The sequence below is a fragment of the Saccostrea echinata genome, unplaced genomic scaffold (assembly GCF_033153115.1).
Source record: "Saccostrea echinata isolate AGI-Se365-2 ecotype Australia unplaced genomic scaffold, CSIRO_AGI_Sech_v1 ptg000030l, whole genome shotgun sequence".
NCBI lineage: Eukaryota > Metazoa > Mollusca > Bivalvia > Ostreida > Ostreidae > Saccostrea > Saccostrea echinata.
The window spans coordinates 9,344,768-9,365,000 of NW_026889779.1; the positions used below are offsets into that span (position 1 = coordinate 9,344,768).

Genomic DNA, 20,233 nt, shown 5'->3' on the forward strand with positions numbered 1-20,233 from the left:
GACCAAACAATTATAAACAGTAGGATAAATTGTCTTTAAAATCACCCAATTTTATCCATCAATGGGGGACGGAGCCACTAAAAGTATTTATAAGAATTGTAATCTACACAATTACATTTAAACTAAAACACGTTACAATATTTGACAACATTAACATTGTTTACACCTACGCCCACAGCGCCGTCTGTTGGACAGGTACAGAACTTTACAGCCAATTAATCATTGGTGATCGCATGCAGTGTTGTGTCGTCTGCTTATCAGTCAGTTGTGCCTGCGATCTCGCGCGTCACTTCGCGCTCTCTTCATCCTCCCATATGATAGTTACATTTTCTTGAGTTTCCTAACTGTGGAAAAGTGAGACTGCTGGTGGGAATGTTTGTCAAAATGAGGACCCTGATCCCCGGACTTTTCTCTTTCATATACTTAAATGAATTTATGAGAGTTTGTGGTAAGTGATGCGTTTGATTTATATATCTTTTGAAAGCATGAAATGGACATGAGACAGTTTTTTTCTTCTTCGTTTGTTTTTAACAGTTCATCAAGTTCCGCTTCTTCCACTAACTTTCAAGTAATGAGAAAATGTCCGTCGAAATTTTTGTGCAATTTTCATTTGAATTGACGATTTTTTCCCATTTTACATTAATTAATATTATATTTATTGACCATAACAGGATATAGGATGAACAAATAATTAATTTATCAAACATTCTTGCATTCATAAATACGTATTTTGTACAATATTTTCAAAACGACCGCATGCACAACAAATTTGAAAAAAAAAAAGATTAAAGAGATCAGGAATTTTAAAGATCACAGCTATAGGTGTTGTTTAACAATTATCTTTATCTTATCTTCCCTTAAATAAGAATCAAACTTCATAACCGATGTTAAGATTGAGACTAAACGTTAAAACAGATATCAACATATTCTAATTGTCATTAATTCGTTCTTGCAGTTGTAGATAATTTAAGCGCCCTCTGTTACAGTGTTAACTTTTTTTTTTTTTTTAGATGACAACTCTTATCATTCATTCAGACATACACAAAGAAGTATAAAAGCTCGTTCGTCAAAAAGCATTAAGAAATTTAAACAATTTGTAATCTGTAAATTCTTTTATTTCTTCAGATTTACAGATTTACAATCCTCCAGCGCCATGACCTGCTGTACAGCCGTGTCTGTACTCGACTTGCCAAACCTCTAATTAGCCAAGTTCTCACAGATTTTATTATTTTCTCTTATGTCGTCTATGTAAAATTGGCCTTGTTACTAATGCAACAAACAATATTGCAGACTTGACACGAACAGCCAAAGTTTAAATTCTTGACAAGTTATAATTGAGCAAAAACGCAGTTATAATTTTTATTAATTGTTCAAAGAGTGCACTGTGCCTAAGATCTCAAAAATAACCATTTTGACTGTAGAAACAGTTATTCTAGAACACATCGAGTCTTCTGGTAATGGTCTATTATCAAGTTACGTGACAGATTCGTTCTTTCTGTGGAATGTCAATTCTTCTCAAAGGAATACCACAGTTTGACTACAAATTACAATATTGATCAAGATATTGTAATTAAAACCAAGCGCCAATGAAATAGAAGTAAACACGGGTCACTATATCTCTAATTAGCATCGTTTGGTATAGGAAGTCCTAGAAGATTCGGTGTGTGTTGACCTTGATAGGGTCTGCAGCCGTCCAACACGAGCATGAGGAGGAATATCCCCCTAGTCGTGATAAGTCATTCCGATGATTTCGGTGGACCTGCCATACATAACGGCTAATTACACCCAGCCCCTTGGGAGGAATTTGTCAATTTCGTTCACAATGTCTGTCATGCTTTCACCAGTAGTGGCATCAACTGCAACATATATAACTATGTGACAAAGAGACTTTAGGGACACATGCATTAGGATACTATCAAACGTGCCAAAATCCATTACCCCTGGAATTTGTCTTGTGCTCTGGGTATAAAAGAGATTGACCGAATCCGTTTTGTAAACAGGCCAGCGCATCGTAAAGTGTTATTATTCAAGTACTTCAGAGCCACTTGAACAAGCAATATAAATTCTAATCCGTTATTATTAGCTTATATCTCCAAGTTTGGTCAGCTATCCATACAAGATCATGATCAACGCGAGTCATACGTGCTACATTAAATAAATGATACAAGATACAAATGCAAGAATAGAAATTGACCTTCCATTCAAGTGGTCACTCTTTACTTGGCTAAGCTACTTTGTATCGATAAAGGGATTACCATTTATTTTAAATGCATCTTTTTAGATCAATGAGGATACAATGGCTTTTATTAAAAGATCATGTGTTTTGTGTCTGTTTTCTTTTTGAGCGTGCCCTCGGTGTACAACGTTTCCCGCGGCGAAAGGAACACATTTGGTATCTTGCAAGGTGCGATATATTTTCAATATTTGATTGCTTTGTCGATGTAATACGTTTCATTCGCGCGACGGAGATACTCATTATGATAAGAGAGAATGATTTATTCATGCGGAAAGAATCACGACTTGTTTTACATCTGGAATGTTTAGTTCCGCTACAATTCAAATGCATGTTGATAATAAACCCAAAAAATATTGTCCATTACGTGTAAATTATTCAATCGGAAAAAATAATAATGAAAGTAAAACACAGGAAGCTCAAGGCATTTAATTCCCAGTTTACGGAACTCACACACCATTGAGTGTAATCTCTCTCTAGAAGTGTCGACTTCAAATGCAATCTGAAATCCTTCTTTCTAGAAGTGTCTTAAAATATCGACGTTAAGGAGGTAAATTGTAGTTTAATTAAGTCTGAAGTTGATGTTGACGAGGTATAAATGATATGATGGATATAGTAGCGGTGTTTATTCAGCGGGCAATATTTTTTGTCTTTTTTAACGACCACTTCACCAAACCTTCAAGTTTGCTGCTAGGTGTTCGCATAGTTACCTACTGTAAGCCCAGACCTTACTTGATCATAGAACAATAATGTCCACAACGTAACATGTTCTTTCTCTTGTATCATCGTAGAACATGTATATGTATAGGCTAAATGTAGCCAGTTCATATATTCTGGTACGGGCCAAGATGTTTAGGAAAAAAAGCTGTTTATTTCATACGGCGGAATATATAAATATGTGACACGTTGAAGATAAAAGTTCAATGCTCTACTGTCTGATGGTGACCAAAAGAGTTTTGCGACGTTAATGTACCCGTCGTCCGTCCGTCTGTCATTTTGTCCGTTAAAAAAAGAATTCCAAAATGCTACTCCTACTACAGTATAAGTGCAATATCAATGAAACTTAATAGTAAAGTAGACTACACTAGGATACATAAGCCCAGATTTTGTTTTCGTCGAATGGTGTTGTAATTCTGTATATCGGTTTTTGAGTCGCACTGCTTATACTAAATATAAAAATTCTGAGAACTTCATTCATAACGGTACCTTTCCTTACAGTTTTGGTCCGCTTTCCATAAAGCTTGGTAACACAAGAGACTATACTAAAATACATAATCCCCTTTAACAGTTTTTGATTTTGACTTACGGTGTTGCCATAGTAACTAAAATAGAAAATTCCCTGAATTATTTTTCAAAACCGCGACTCCTCCTACATTTTAATCCAATATCAAGAATTTTTTTATATGCATAAGTAGACTGTTTTAAGATACTTTATTCAGTAATTCGAATTCCGAAAATACACCGTGGGTTTCTGATTTCGAGCACGTAATTGCATGGTTACTAAAAATAGAAATTTGTGTAAAATTCTTTCAAGACGCTACTTCTCTTAAACATATTAAAGTCTCTCAGAGACTTCTTATTGTGTCACTTAAAATAATCGTTCCTCATAGTTTTACACTCAGTGATACGCAGCTGCATGTCCCATGGGATTTAAGTTTTCTCAAAATATAATTGCCTTCTACGCTGTTAGATTTTTCAATCTCACAAGTGGATATCCAAAAACTCATTTAGTAGCACAGATATTGGTGTCGGTGAATAATGGCTTGATTGTCTTAATGGCAGATTTCTTCAAGTGGTTAGAAAGTTTCCTTTAGATCAATATGTACACTAATGCCCTGTACTAAGCTACCTATCGGTTTAGTAGAGAGAAAAAATTAGGTGATGACTCAAGTTCATCAGCGCAAATCTCAAGATGTGAAAAGATAGTCGTTTGCAAGCTGCAAGCTTTATATATAATTGTAAAGTCTTAAGCATAGCAATGGTATTGTTCTTTCGAACAGGAACGCTAACAACTTTAGAGCAAGTGACAGGCATGATGGGAGAAATGGTCACTATAGAGTGTGACTATGTCAACCCTCCTGGCCGGAAGTGGTACGTCATCCAATGGAAGAGGAGAAACAATGGAACAGAACCAAAAACCATCGTCACGCTACAAAACAACTTCCTGACAGAGGTAATGGTGGAAACTATATGGATATGGTTTTCTAAGAAATACATGTAGAGTGTTGTTAAACTACTTAATATACATATACTAGTAATTGGATATACAGATAGTTCTTTCATGCACCTTTTTGCATTTCATTGGTTTGCTTTCTGACTTACAGGACACAAAGCCATTAGGAGCATCATGGAACGATGACCTTGACCCAGGTTTTCGCAGCCGAGCAAGGACGAATATTCGACAGGATGAGAACGGTTTGAAGTTTAACCTTGAGATCTACAACTTCGGCTGTGATGACAGAGGACTATATTCATGTGAAATGATTGGGGATAACTCTGCCACATCATTGACAAAGCTCGTTCTTAAGGGTCAGTACACTAAACCAAAGCCGTTAATTATTCAGTTACTTTATAAGTTAACACATCATCAAGCCTAGGGGGTCAATATAATTTTAAATGCTATTTATTTATTAAGTTTGCAAGTCTACAATCAATTTCATATTATATATCCAAAGTTCAGTAGACATGTTCGTGTTGTAAAATTTGTTTCAGCTTTTGACACTAATTAATTTACCAATAAGTTGGTAAAACTTGTGCCCAATCCTATTGATTATGTTTCAATAAAATATGTTTAAATACAATCTACCAATAAAGAAAGATGACACTGTAATTCAAGCAATAAGAATCACGTGATTAACTGAGAGTTCGCAAAAAATCACCCCGACGGTCTAGATGCGTAAACTTGAACACAGACGGTTAAAATTAAAATCTGTGAAATCCATGAAGAGAATAACACTACCGCATCCTTCAGATGATTGTTAAGCAGAACTGTCACAATGTCAAGGTTTTGTGATTTCGGAGTTCCGAAATCACAAAACCTTGACATTGTGAGGATGGATATGAACTTGCCAAATTTCTATTGTAACAATAGTCTAGATTAATAGGATTTTGGTATGTGATTTGATAATTAGATTAGTTACAATCGACAGTATAGACAATTTGTTATAAAAAACGGATCAATTAGTCCTTCAGGACATTAGTATAAATGTCAGTCTGATCTACAGGGTACAATACCTATAAGTATACTATGTCATAATAGGTATCATACCTATCTATTATTTACTGGTGCATGTATTTATAATTATCACCCGTTACGCTATTTTGTCTCACTAACAGTGCCATTGATTTCCGACATGTAGAAAAAAAAATCACGTACAACAATAACGTAGTACTCTGATAATGATTTGAGTTGAAAATAGTCCCAAAGCTACTAAAGAAAGAATTGGGAAGATTTTGGAGATAAGATTTATTAAGGATGCAACTTTTCAAATGAGACCTCGACGAGTGAGAAATGAAATTTTACTTTTAAATACGAAGAGCACACGAAAAATTGGGGGAATGATATGAACAAGTGGCTTCATAGATCCGATCAGTATTCACTCTGCATTCTAAAACCATACTTAGATCTAGATTTCATTCTAAGAAATTCTTACGCAGAGCGTATACGACGCGGATCTAAAAAGTATGAATTTAATTAGATTGGTTTGAACAACGGATACGAGATTAAGCTTACGAGCAGGCCACATACTCATTTAACAATGCGATACTCAAGACGAAAATTTTATAAATATGCATTAAAGCCATTGCTTCTATATACATGTTGCAGCCAGACCCGGGACACCTGTCATCAACAATGACGTCATTATCGTGGACGAGAACACCACATGCGAGTTAGAATGTGAAGTTTTGGCGGGGCTTCCCCCAGTCAGTCTAGTTTGGCTCATCTCCACCCCCGACAGTTCCAAGTATGAGCCAATGGATAATCTCCCAAACCAAATCGTCAAGCAGGGGACTGATTGCCGACCCAGGGTAATTCAGCATGTGCAACTGATGATTACTAAGGAAAACAGTGGTTCCATGTTTAGATGTCAGGTTGAAAACAGCATTTCTGATATCATCTCTGAAGATCTGTATGACGAAGTTCAAGTCAAAATACCGGGTAAAACTTTACTAACATTTCGAATATTGATTGTTAATGCCTCTTTGCCTTTTTTGTTAACATGTGCCAGTATGTTCTAGAACCATTGGGCCAATTTTGACCAATCTTATCGCAAATCATCATTAAGTAAAGGGGAATTAATTTTGGTATTTTATATCAATATACAATCATTTCCATATCGTGTTGATTCAAGTTTGTTCAGATTATGGTGCCCGGGGCTAGGATAGAGTCACAATAGGGATATTATATGTTTTACACTGGAATAAATAGAAAAGGTTTCATGTACAGGGTAGCAGGATCATTATTAGTCAACCTAATAGGAGAGCATCCTCATTGCAGATACAGATTTGTTTTAATCATGGCACCTGGGGCAAGGACAGGAGACACAAAACTTTACAACAAATTTTACACAGGAATGCAATAGGATAAATCTTTAAAAACCGTCATTGCAAGAGAGTGGAGCTACAATTAGTTATATAAACATGCAATGTAGAATCAATTTTGTTTAAAGCATTGCTACTGAGACTGGGTTGGGGCCACGGTTGGGTGAGAAGTTTTAAGTTTAAAAAAATTCCACAAGTATAATTAAGAAAGCTGAATTTGTAAATTTGGCATCAAGCCTCAATATTCTGCAAATTAAAATATTTGAAATCACGGACATTGATTTTAAGACAATAGTAAGAGGTTTCATTTATTCATTTGTGGCCATTTGTAACCATATAATTTATATCAACACCTCATTTAATAATGCTTTAAAGCCGATAAGGTGAGAATATGGTGAGTATGTCAAAGTCTTTCATTTATTTGAACCGTTTGTAAGATTTCTTGAAGAATGTGAACTTAACTAGTAAATAATCTAGCTTATTACGTCATTAATATTACAGACCCCATTCTTCCATCTTCTCCTGCCTACACTCTGGCTTGTGCAGACGAAGAATGCCTATCAGACGGGCCAATATTAGGTATTTAATTTAAAATAAAAAGTCTGTGTATGCAGTTCATAATTTTATGATTCCTAAATTAAATCTCATTATGTGTTTATTTCCTTTTTTCAGACAATAAACATAACAGTGCAGCTATTTTGTTTACGTCAATTATTCCATCCATTGTCTCCGTGTTCATTTGCATAATTTTATGACGTCATGTGCACCGTAAGCTCACAATAACGAAATTCCAAGGAAGTCGTTCTATGCACAGGCAAGTGCCATTGGATGCCTGTGAGGAACGATATTTAACTCTCAGAAATCCAGAAACTCAGTTCATTAAGAATGTATTTATTTTTGCGTGCATGGTTTGAAAGAGTGTGTGACTTGTTTAAATTAAAGAAATTACATTGTGTCGTAGTTGATCTCAACAAATCCACTACAAATCACGAATATTACTTGTTTGTTCATATGTATTTTTTGCAAGATGCATTGTTCATAAACTTAACTGCAGCAATCTCTATCATCATCATTATGAATGCCTGGATGTCGTAGTTAGTTTTACCGAGTGCTTCACTAACGTTGTAAATGTTTTTGTGATTACCTATGCTAGTATGACTGAAGAATGTAGATAACATGCATTTGAATAGTAACATCTGGAGGGATCACAAATGTTATGTAATTTCTAAATATATTTCACAATGGTTGAAAAAAAACACGATATGTTTTACTAGTAAGTCCCGGTGTTTATTTCTTACTCAAGGGATTAGAATGAATTCTGTAGTGTTTTGGAATCTCATTATTGCCATTTTTTTTATTACCCATTCCAAAAAGGTAGCACTTCAGCGTTTTATCAATTTAATACTCAGTGGATTGCAATGGATGAACCGATTTTATATTCTTAGATTTTATATGAAATGAAGTTGACAATTCTTGTATAAAAATTGATTAAGAAAATAAATATGAAGAAATTGAGATTGTTTAATTAATATTTCATGCCATGAAGTCTCGAATGTTACTAATTGCTCACAAAGAGTCATGTTGCAGATTTTTATTTGACAAAATATGTCGGTAAGGACATAACTTGTTAGCATGAATCATTATTTATGGGTTTCAGTGCTAAAAATCATGAGGATTTTTGCGTATATAATTGTCTGTTTACTTCACGCAGATTAGCATCTATTCTCGTAGTTCTAACCCTGAGGAATTTCTAGATTTGAGACGACAAATCTTGAGTAAGGAAGACATTTGTGTTAATACTCTCATGAAAAAGGAAAGGGTTGGAGTGGTTAGTGAAAAACATAGTTTAGAATATTAATGAATTCAAATTCTGTATTAAAATATGTGCTAGTAATTTATTTGCATTCGTCCCTATGTAAGTTCTAAGATGAAATGCTAAAATTGATTACAAGTTGCCACAACGATCACAAAGCATTTGTATGAAGTATAGAGTACTTTTCTGGTCCTTGAAGTCAGAGAGCTGCCGCAGGAAGGTTAATGATAGCAAGGTGACTTGAGTCAAGAACTGATACCCGCTTCCTGGCATACTTTTAACCTTCTCATAACAATACAAGATGTAAAGGCAACAAAAAAATCTTGGTTATACCATGTCGCCGTATGCCAGGAATCCCGTTGATTGAGACAATATTCTTTGTGATGAGGATAATATCAAAAACATATGTTTGTAATCATTCAGTATAATGGAGAATGGCGTCCCGATATATCACTACGTCTTGTTACTACTCACGGTTCATTACAAACTGACTGAGACCTTCAGATTTTTTTTTCTTTCCCGTAAATGAAAAAAAAATCATGCAAAACATATGGACAGTGAGAAAAACTCATCATCCGACTAATTATCACAGGGAAAGTTATCGAAACGTGCTCAATATCACGGTAAGAAGGAGGAAACACGTAATTAGGGAGGAAAATATTGAATGTTTAAAGATTTTTTCCATTTCATGTGGACGTGCAAATAACATGGATTGATTAAGTTTTAATTATTGAAATACTCATAAAATTATATTTTTTCCAGGATAAAGGGGCATTATTTTATTTTCTCAAATTATGTCATTCTCATTGTGAATCAAATTGATTTTGGGCCAAGAAAAATTAAATTACTCTTAGAATAATGCAAAAATAATTTCTCATTTCGTATGAGAACGCATAAATCACCGAAGAAAGTCATTTAAATAAACAGAATTTATAGAAGAATTTACATTATTGGGGATATACAGCGAATTCCCCATCCCTCCCCTGATAGATAAATAAGTGTAGCAAAGGTAACGAACTTAAGTCCAAGATGTAGCATTATGCAAATTTTAAAAAATATAACGAATCCCAAAATTGCATGTAAAAGAGACAGAGGGTAGAGGAGGGGTATTTAGATAAAGTGACCAAATATAAATTACATAATAGTGCGATTTGATTGCAATGCATTGCATTGAATTGCAATTCATTGTATTGTATGGAATTAGCCGGTGGCACCAGCTTTGTAATCAGCCGATCATAATGAAAAAGATGAAGGTAACGAACAGTGATTGATTTTTTTTTTTAAAAAAATCTTCAAATAATACAAATCTGTATACAGTGCCTAAAACACGGACCCGCGGAAATTCTAGAGGTGGGATCAGGTGCCTAGGAGGAGTGAGAATGCCCTGTTGACCGGTCACACCCATGGTGAGCCCTTTATATTGATCAGGTAGACGGAACATTCCGTAGTCAAAGGATCACTTCTTTATAAATGGAGCTTGGACCTATAGGACCGGGATTGGTATTAATCTATACAAAAAGCTTGTCGATTTCGTTATGGTCAATGAATTTAGGCTATACAAATATGTAATAATTCGTTTTAATTTCATTACTATAGTATGTATAGAGATAGGCGGAACCTTTCCATAGACATTTACTATGAAGCATGATTATATTATCAACACATTTTGGGTTTGTTATCTCAAAATGTTATTTGATTTGATTTTTCCTCTTACTTTTCATTGTAAATAATGGTAATGTCTATATTCTTATTTTTTCTTGATGTGTGTTTATTTTACAATACATCTCCTTTGATATAATAAAACATGCCATTGATGTATACAAATTATAAAAATTAAATCCAGGGGAGTGTAGATACTGATATGTTATCCTTTACTGTTTGAAAACTTTAGATCTGAAATTTATTCACTCGGTGCATGTATCTACTAGTATTCTAAATATATTTTTTAAGCTCAGATAATATAAGCAGTATACTTTCCAGCGCAATAACGCAGAGAAGAACTAGTAGTACAGACGGAATAAGAGCAATATAATACACTAAATTGATTAAATTCTAAGGAATATTATATATATATATATATATATATATATATATATATATATATATATATATATATATATATATATATATATATATATATATATATACAATAGAAATCCATCACAGCTCAAGCTCATTGCAGGCGAGAATATCCGTATCGAGTAACACAGAGTGAATAATTCTTGTCCTCGAAGAAAGTGTGCTATACTGAGGTATAGTTCCGTTTGACTGTTTTAGTTAAATGGAATTTACGAATTGCTTTCTCTTTACTGTCTTTTATATCCAGAATGAACGGGCATAAAAGATAGATGATTGAAAGAAAATACACAAGACCCTATAAAAAATATATAATATGCTAGTCTATAAAAAGACAAGAATATAAAAGTGTGGCACCAGGTGGATTCGAACCAAGACTCAAAAAAGTACTATAATATCTTCGGTGTATATACCTAGCTGTTTTACCGATCTAGCTATTCTGGATTTGAAAATAGTTTGTATGAATGCGAACTAAGTCTTTAAAAACAGGTTTCCTTATTTTTTGCTGCTTTTTTGTGAATTTCGACCCTAAGGCGGGGGTGCCCCTAAAAAATTCCTGTCTCAAAATATTCCTTTCATCACAACCTATCAAAATATCATAATTTTATTTAGGGGCAGGCCTGCCCTGAAGGACTTCTAGGCCAAAATTCATGCAAAAATATGAGCCTTAATGGACAAAAAAAATGCTGTTTTGGCCAACTTTGGAGGTTAATTTTTAAGTTGTAAATAATAAATTTTAGGTTCAAAATACAAATTTGAAAAATTTAGACATATATACGTTAGTTAACAACTAATGAACCTTGATTTTTAAAAGTGACTTTTCCGGGAAATTGTTCTCTCCTATATGTCAGTTCTTTTCAAACAGTGAATACATCCTTTATAGAAAAACAAAGGCCTAACAATGGGTATGAAATACATCAGCCAAAATACGACCCAATGATACGTTATTTTTGTTAACAAGGTCATTATAACGACCATAGAATTTACGAAAATATGACTTTGAACAAGGAAAATTGATTCTATATTTTCACCATTTTTAATGAGGACAACAGCTAGCCAAAATTACTTTTATGGAATAAAGTGCAGTCACACCCACATAAAACAATTTAGATAGTTTTCTGGGCAAACATGTTTTTTTTGTTTTGTTTTTTTTAATTTCGTAATACAAGTTTATACTAACATTGTATAATAGAATACATGTATTGGTTAAAAATGTACTTTAAAATTCACTTGCACATGTAATGTAGGCAAACATGTCTACCAAATGCGCTATGGTCTTTGTGAACCCACTCGTTTACGTTCCAACATAAACGATCCTACGTATGTTTGAATGGGAACATTCATAAATTTGCATATCTGAAAAACTTCTACCTATGATATTAGGGTTAAAAAAAAGAAAATTGCTATAAGTGTCCTTTTTTCTCTATGCAGAAATCGTATATTACGTTGTTATCTACTGCAGGAAGGAAATAGATTGGTTTCATTTCCTTATGTGTCAAAGGGATAAAATAATTCTATACAAAGGCTAAATAAGAGCTTCTTCCTGTAAATAAAGTATAATGCTGGCCTCCGAGGAGCACATAGACACCCTTTATTTGCATTCCTTCGTAGTTAGATGTTGATTTCTGGCATGCTCTGTACACTAGTGCACGAGTTATTCAACCATGGTGGACAGGACTATTATTATTACCTTTTTCGTCATCTGTATCCCAACTGTCCATGCGGCTGACCCTATTTATGCATGCGATAGGTAAGTATTCTGTGATAGGTAAAACTCTGAGCATCACCTTTCTATACATTAAAATCACACTTGTTAAATAATTTGTATCTATTTTTTAGTCTCATTTTCTGCCAGGGGAAACTATTGGATACGATTCAAAACTTGAGACTGTTTCCAGATTCCAAAACATTTGTGGATATGAGCTTACGAGAATCCCCAGGTATTGGCAACTATTTTCACGTTGATTCATTAGCAACACTCAATTATTTTAGCTTCTTTTAAGTAGGAATTCTGCAGCGTTTTTATTTACATCATTCATCGCCGTTTAATGGCCATCAATTTAAGGCGTTTGTGTAATCTTATTAAAGCGATTCATATGAAGGTCATTATAAAAAAAAAGCTGCTAAACGTGTCACTTCCTTGTAAAGTCCTATATTTATTTTCTCTCCATTTTAGATTGTTACTTTACAATCTACGACATCTATACCTTCTATGACTAATAGAAATTTTCACATAATTAATTTCTTTTAAGTCAATGGATGATTTTTATCACACCAATCGGCCAACTTTATACTGTCAATGGAATTTTCTCTCTTCAAATAAGGATAGATATGCCAAAAATGGTTTGAATTTTAGTAAAAAAAAATCATGTATGCATAAAATATATGTTAAAAAGAATATATCTACGAATAAAAAATATGAGCCCCATGTTCCCTTAAACTGATAGAGCATTTAATATGACTGTACAAGAAAGCTGTGTCATTGGTGTTACTATTTTTGTTTTTGCTACAAAAGAGTTATCAATCCTAATAAGAGATTATCAGCAGTCCTGAGTCATATTACATCACTTCTCGCCAAAAACAAGAGAAACTGTTCCTTGATATGCATGGTCACAACATATTGATGGACTTCTGAAGTAAAGAAAGTAGACTAGTACAAACTTTTTTTGTCAGTGGTGTTTTCATCGTTATTTCAAAACAATTTTAGATATTCATTAAACTCTTTTACGAAAGGTATTCTTTGGGTGAACTTATTACAATGTGGACATGACCTTTACATTATCCAGGGTCAATTAAAGATACCAGATCATTTTATGACTTGTACGTCATTGGTGTAACTGTCATTGGCATTACTTCCTAAAGTTTAACACCAGTACAGGTATGGTTACATCATTGACAAAACAAGTACTTTTGAGGCAAAATGTATTCTTCTTATGTAGAAAATTATTTAAGGTTTTCCATCCCTAATAGGACCTAATTCTCTATCCTTAAATATCCATCACGTATATAATACTCTGATATTAATTCAAAGCAATTTACAGTAGAAAAGGATTTATCAAGAGAAAGTTTCAAAAATGTAATTAACTAAGCTGTAATTACTTAACATTGAAGTCTATGGAGACAAGCGATTTTTTAAAAATGAAAATTCAAATTAAGACTATCAATAAAATTTGATACTGTGGTAGAAAGATGCTTTAAATCATTAGAAATAGAATGACAATTGACAACATTTTTTTTACCGTATAGATTTTTTAAAAAATTGATTTTTATTGCTTAAAATAAGAGGGAGATAACTCTTCAACAAAGGTCAAGGTCATGAATTAGGACACGTTCCATTCTTACATGTTAATAGTAATAAATGGGAATTATGTCTAAATATACTGAGTATTCCAACCGTACACATCTGTTATGTATTCAAATTGATTGAATCTGAGGCTGTGCTATTAGGGATGGAATACTTCAATTTGTTTTCTACTATGCCACCTCATTCATGGTGTTTGAAAGCAATTGAATTATTTTTCTATAAATCATTTTTCCACTTAGAGACTTTTTTCAGTACAAGGTAACGCCAATGACAACTTAGTACATGTACATGTAACACCAATGACAATCATTTTTTTACGCCCATAAATATATCTTCTCTTTTAAATATTGCACAGGTCATGAATGAATGTCAGAATTTATCACCTGAGTAAAGTAAAATTAGCCAAGTTCAACTTAGTTTTCTTTAATCTCTCTTACGAATATTTACCTTTTTATAGTAACACCAATGACTAGTGAAGTAACACCGGTGATAAGAGATTTTGATTACTACTAATACACTTTATCTACTATTTCTTTAATGAAGAATATGGAATTTAAAACAGTACATCAGGCACAAATGAGACCCTTTTACCCTACCTACATTTTTTCAAACCAATGAAAAACTAACACTGTATTTCCTTCAGCTTTTACCATTCATTTATATACAGTATATGTGTGGGGCTTAATTGAAGAAAAGTATAAGACAAAGGGTTAAAGTTTGCAATAGGGGGTTTCTGCTTTATATTTATTTAAGGTAATCTACATAACTCACTTATTCTTTAAATGTTTAAATGACAGTACACCTCTTGCAGCTATGCATTATTCTATGGTCACAGTGGGACAAGTCAAGTCAGTGGTGTTACCAGTTTTCTTTTTGTTATAGGAACATTCAAAGTACGAAATCTCATAGTTTAGCATGTGTCTATTAATTTATGTTTCATGTCAATGTCCAAATCTGATTGAAAACTTAATTTTCACCACTAGATAATAGTACTTTTGGACTTGTTAGTAAACTGGAATAATCCTAGTAAATTTTTATCATAGCTTGCATTCAGAAGTTTTTCACTTGGCTCTATACAACAATCCTTTATAAGGTAACAGACAGAATTACAGAAAAACACTGGTAATTTTTACGAGAAAATTCTGAAAAAAAAAATACATGTACCTTTCCTATAGTGTTTGCTAAATGTTGTTTTCCCAAAATATTGTGGTGTATTATCATTTTACATTCAAAAAAGAAACAGAAATATTTAATTGTTTCTCCGATTTTCATATGAACCATTTGGCTGCTTTTTTTATATTGACCCATCATGAGTGAATATGTACGTGTTTCTTTACACAAGACACACGCAATATGCGTTTTTTTTTTGGGGGGGGGGGGGGACATATGCAGGATGGATCCAGGATTTTTTTCCAAGGGAGGACTCAACATATCAGTCTTGGAAATTTTTTGACAAGCAAGAAAGTAAACAATTTGCCCAAACCTGTAAAAAATCCTATTTTGTTAGATGGGGGGGGGGAGGGGGGGTCCTAAGCCAATATTCTTCTAATTGACTCTCCTTGCCGTTTTAAGAGAGGTCCGTGTTTCCTGGGGGTTTAAGGTCATTTTTATTACTTTTACATAGAAATTTAATAATAACTCTGAAATTCCACTGAATATCCGGACACACACCCCACCCCGAACTACTCCTGCTATATAAATAAGATTGGAGCTGAATGTTAACCTGGTTTTCTGTCCTTTGATCTAGGTACAATATTGTCAGCATTTGATGCACTATCGGAACCAATCACTAAAGAAAAAGCGCAGAAGTTTGTAACAGATCATTTTTCCGGTCCAGGCGAGGAATTCCAACCATGGGAACCGTCAGACTTACCAAGACTGTAAGTACAATGAATTCAAACTTAGTTCAGAATATAACGCATTTCCCATCAACCAGGATTGATAACTCTGAGAATTATTATTTGATTTAAAAAGTCTCAAAATGAAGCTTGAAATTTAAATATTTTCTGTGCAACAATTTTCATTTCATGCATCTCAACATGATTCTAGGTTTTTTGAAGTCTTGGAAACAGTCTTGTAAAACGATGATATCTGTACCCCATAAACGTACAAAAATACATTTTAGAGAAATCGAATTTCCTTTCATCTATCCTTTGATATATCAATGCTTATTAGCATGATAAATTGAAATTTAGACGTAACGAACAGTAATCAAGCTGAAAAGTCCATTGATACAATACAAATCGGGAGCAGAGCAAACACGGACCTCTTAAAAACATAAGAGGTTTGATCAGGTGCCATGGAGGAGTGAGCATCCCCTGTCGACTGGTCACAACCTCCTTGTCATGATCGGACGAACGAAAAAATCCGTAGACAATTCAATACTTAAATAATGACATAACAGTAATTGTATGAAAAACGTCAGTCAACCTTCGACTTAATTAATAATAGATTGTGTTTACTGACAAGGTCATTGTATCAAACATAGAACTTGCAAAATGTTGACTGATATCCTTGTTTCATCAACTTGTCAAAAGTTTGCCTCGTTTTAGAAATTGTTTGTACCTATAGCATGCTCTTGCGTATCGAATCAACTGGGAGACATAAACTCCATATGCAAGGGTATATTGCTACCTAAATAAGGGAATTTGACGGTAGAAAAGTTGAAGTCATCACGTTTGTCCTAAAGTTTTTATTGTTAGATTACCATTAACGTCTTTTTCTAGCAAAATATCCAAACATGAAACAGATATATGATATGAAAAACGAAGTGATCTTTGTTTTGCAATGATATCACTAGCTTTTAACACAATGTATTACATAAAAATTGAAAGAAATAGAAGAATTAAAATATAATTTTTAAAAAAGGGGGGGGGCAGTGCAATTTTCTCTGAATGCCTGGATTATCTACTTGTAGCTGTTTATCCTTAAATGTATTTGTTGATCAATTTTCAAGTAGAAAATGCATTGCTGGTGATTTTATTAGCATTTCCTAAAAATATATCTAAGATTTGATGTTTCCTACCTAATATGATTAATTAGCATTTCCTAAAAATATATCTGAGATTTGATGTTTCCTAGCAAATATGATTAGTTGTATTAATAAACTTTGCAGAAATACCACGGGGAAATACGCATAACTTTGTGAAATACATTTTGTGAGCATTTTCTTAATTGCTGATTTTAAGAACCTGAGGATCGGACTACCTTAATTAACAAAGTGCCTAGGCCTAGATGTAAAATATTGTATAGGCTTGAAAAAAAGTTTCATCTGGGATGTGTAAACAGAGACTGCTTCACCAGATTCAGAACATTGATCTTTTTTAAACCATTACCTATACAATATATTGTACCTACCGAAAGTTTTGACTATGTGAACGTTACAATTTAATATAACCAGTGTATAGAAACATGCAGAGTGAGTCAAAAACACAGTCTCATAATAGCCTATGCGTAAAGATAATGCAATTACCACGATTACGCCTTTAATATTTGAACACAAAATATTTTGCAATAATCTGACTAGAGCCATGAGAATCATACAAGATCAACAAATTTTGCACCGTTGATTCTCAAAGTCTGGTTACAAAAAGAAAATGGTTGATTCGTTATTATTATTTATTTTAATTTTTGGAATGTAGATAAACAAACACTTACCTGTGTTATAGAGTAGGATTTCCCCCATAGTCAGCTTTTCCCCCGGAATCTGTACTCTAGAGTAGAACTTCCCCCAGAGGGGAAATCTCACACCAGAGCCAAACTTCTCAGAGTAGGATTTCCCCTCCTTTATCAATGCTTACATCATATCGACAATAATGTGAAAAAATGTTTATATATAAGTCAACTAATTTCTCTAATGGAAATATTGGTGTTTTCGACTCAAGAATTGTCAAATTTAGTATGAAATCTTAAAATAAATAGTTCAAATCATTGAGTCTCATCCCAAATTTTTAACTTATGGGAAACTTCAAAAATCGTAAAACTCGATGTCTCAACACCCTCTTCCGGCGCAGCGGTACGTGTTTGTTCACAAATTTTTAAATAATATCAGGATACTTTTAGTGATTTGATAATTTGCTTGCCCCCTAAACGCCCAGTATTTCTTCTATAAATGATCTATAGATCCTTCCTTTTTACAAAGTGTGTGAGAAAATTCTAAAATTTATGCCATTGATGGGTTCCACGTGTCATTTTGTGAGTTTATATGTATTTGAATTGAATTGTTCTTGAAAGAGGAAAAGGCTAAAACCATAAACACAACAATACAAGAAACACTGCTTTCGCAAGCCAAAGCATAACTAGTTATAATTGTAACGGGGACCGTTACAGATGTTCCCCAAACGCTCCCCAACACCCTTTTGGTGTCTTATTTCCTGTAAGCTTCATTAAATAAGGCAATGAAGTATATTGATCGTTTTTTGCATTTCACACGCGCGCACGTGCATGCATGTGCAGGATGACCATGTCATCTCATCTATACTATTAATGCATCTTTATATTCTCAGTTTCAAAACATTTCATCAAAAAATAAATAAGTTCCGGCTATATCAAGTATATTGGTCATCTTAGCATTGCACGCATGCGCACCTGCATGCATGTTCCTAATGACCATGCCATTTTGTCTACACTTATAATATGTCTGTTTATTCTTAGTATCAAAGCTTTTCATAAAAAAATATGAAAGTTATGGCTATATAAATAGTATATTGGTCATTTTACGCATTGCACGCGCGCGCATGTGCATTCATGAGCATGATGTCCACATCATCTTGTCTACACTTTTAATATATCTGTATATTCTTAATATCAAAGCTTTTCATAAAAAATATAAAAATTACGGCTATATTAAGTATATTGGTCATTTAACACATTGCACGCGCGCGCACGTGCATGCATATGCATGCATGCATGCATGTGCATGATGACCATGTCATCTTGTCTACACTTTTGACATATATAAATATTTTGAGTATCAAAGCATTTCATCAAAAAGAAAAAAGTTACGAGTATATCAAGTATATTTGTCATTTTACGCTTTGCGCGTGCGCACACGTGCATGCATGCGCATGTTGACCATGTCATCTTGTTTACACTTTTAATATATCCTTATATTCTGAGTATCAAAGCATTTCATCAAAAAATATAAAAGTTACAGCTATATCAAGTATATTGGTCATTTTACGCATTGCACGCGCAAGCACGTGCATGCACGTGCGCGCAAAATGACCTTGATTCCGCAAATCTACATAACATGCCTATTAACCCTAAAAAGGTTTTACCTCAATCGGATGACTAGTTGACGAGATCACTCGCGGACAAAAAAGTACCCAGGAAGAAGAAGAAGAAGAAAAATAATAATAACTAGTATTAATTGTAACGGGGACCGTTACAGATGTTCCCCAAACGCTCCCCAACTTCCTTTTGGTGTCTTATTCCCTGTAAGCTTCATTAAAAAAGGCAGTCAAGTATATTGGTTTTTTTACGCATTACACGCGGGCGCACGGGCATGCATGTAAAAAATGACCATGTCAACTTGTCTACACTTTTAATACATCTTTATATTCAAATTTCATCAAAAGATAAAAAAAATTCGGCTATATTAAGTATATCTGTCATTTTACGCATTGCAAGCGCGCGCACGTGTATGCATGTCCATAATGACCATGTCATCTTGACAACATTATTAATATATTTACATATTTTGAGTATCAAAGCATTTCATCAAAAAGTGTAAAAGTTACAGCTATATCAAGTAAATTGGTCATTTTAGCATTGCATGCGCACGCATGTGCATGTTGACAATGTCGTCTTGTCTACATTTATAAAGGGTCTATATATTCTGAGTATCAAAGCATTACATCAAAAAATGTAAAAGTTATGGTTATATCAAGTATATTGGTAATTTTACTCATTGCACGCGTACGCACGTGCATGCATGTGCATGCTGACCATGTCATCTTGTCTACACTATTAATATATCCTTATATTCTGAGTATTAATGTATTTCATCAAATGATATGAAAGTTTTGGCTATATCAAGTATATTGGTCATTCTACTCATTGCACGCGCACGCACGTGCTTGCAAGTGCATGCATGTGTGCGCTGATCATGTCATCTTGTGTACACTTCTAATATTTATTGATATTCTGAGTTTCAAAGCAATTCATCAAAAAATGTACAAGTTAAGTCTATATCATTTGCATTGGTTATTTCAATCATTGCGCATGCGCACACGTGCATGCATGTGCATTCTGACCATGTCAT

The 20,233-nt window shown here is 33.7% G+C and overlaps 2 protein-coding genes across 4 annotated transcripts in view; both read left to right on the plus strand.

Moving 5' to 3' along the window:
• The first annotated feature begins 247 nt into the window (after positions 1–247).
• On the plus strand, positions 248–8,290 carry LOC133197239 (uncharacterized). Its single transcript, XM_061333171.1, has 6 exons — positions 248–448; positions 4,234–4,406; positions 4,558–4,762; positions 6,060–6,392; positions 7,277–7,354; positions 7,448–8,290. The coding sequence occupies exons 1-6, from the start codon at positions 373–375 to the stop codon at positions 7,528–7,530; spliced, it is 948 nt and encodes a 315-aa protein (XP_061189155.1). The 5' UTR covers positions 248–372; the 3' UTR covers positions 7,531–8,290.
• A 274-nt stretch (positions 8,291–8,564) lies between these two features.
• LOC133197237 (trehalase-like) overlaps positions 8,565–20,233 on the plus strand; it is a 36,419-nt gene continuing 24,750 nt past the window's right edge. Inside the window, exons 1-4 of one of the 3 annotated variants that reach the window (XM_061333169.1) lie at positions 8,565–8,603; positions 12,311–12,414; positions 12,504–12,604; positions 15,716–15,848. In XM_061333169.1, coding sequence (XP_061189153.1) covers positions 8,580–8,603; positions 12,311–12,414; positions 12,504–12,604; positions 15,716–15,848 — 362 coding nt within the window. In that variant the 5' untranslated portion in view covers positions 8,565–8,579. Of the gene's footprint in view, positions 8,604–8,799; positions 9,212–12,310; positions 12,415–12,503; positions 12,605–15,715; positions 15,849–20,233 lie in introns of those variants that run through there. The other 2 variants (XM_061333168.1, XM_061333170.1) reach the window with 2 other exon arrangements.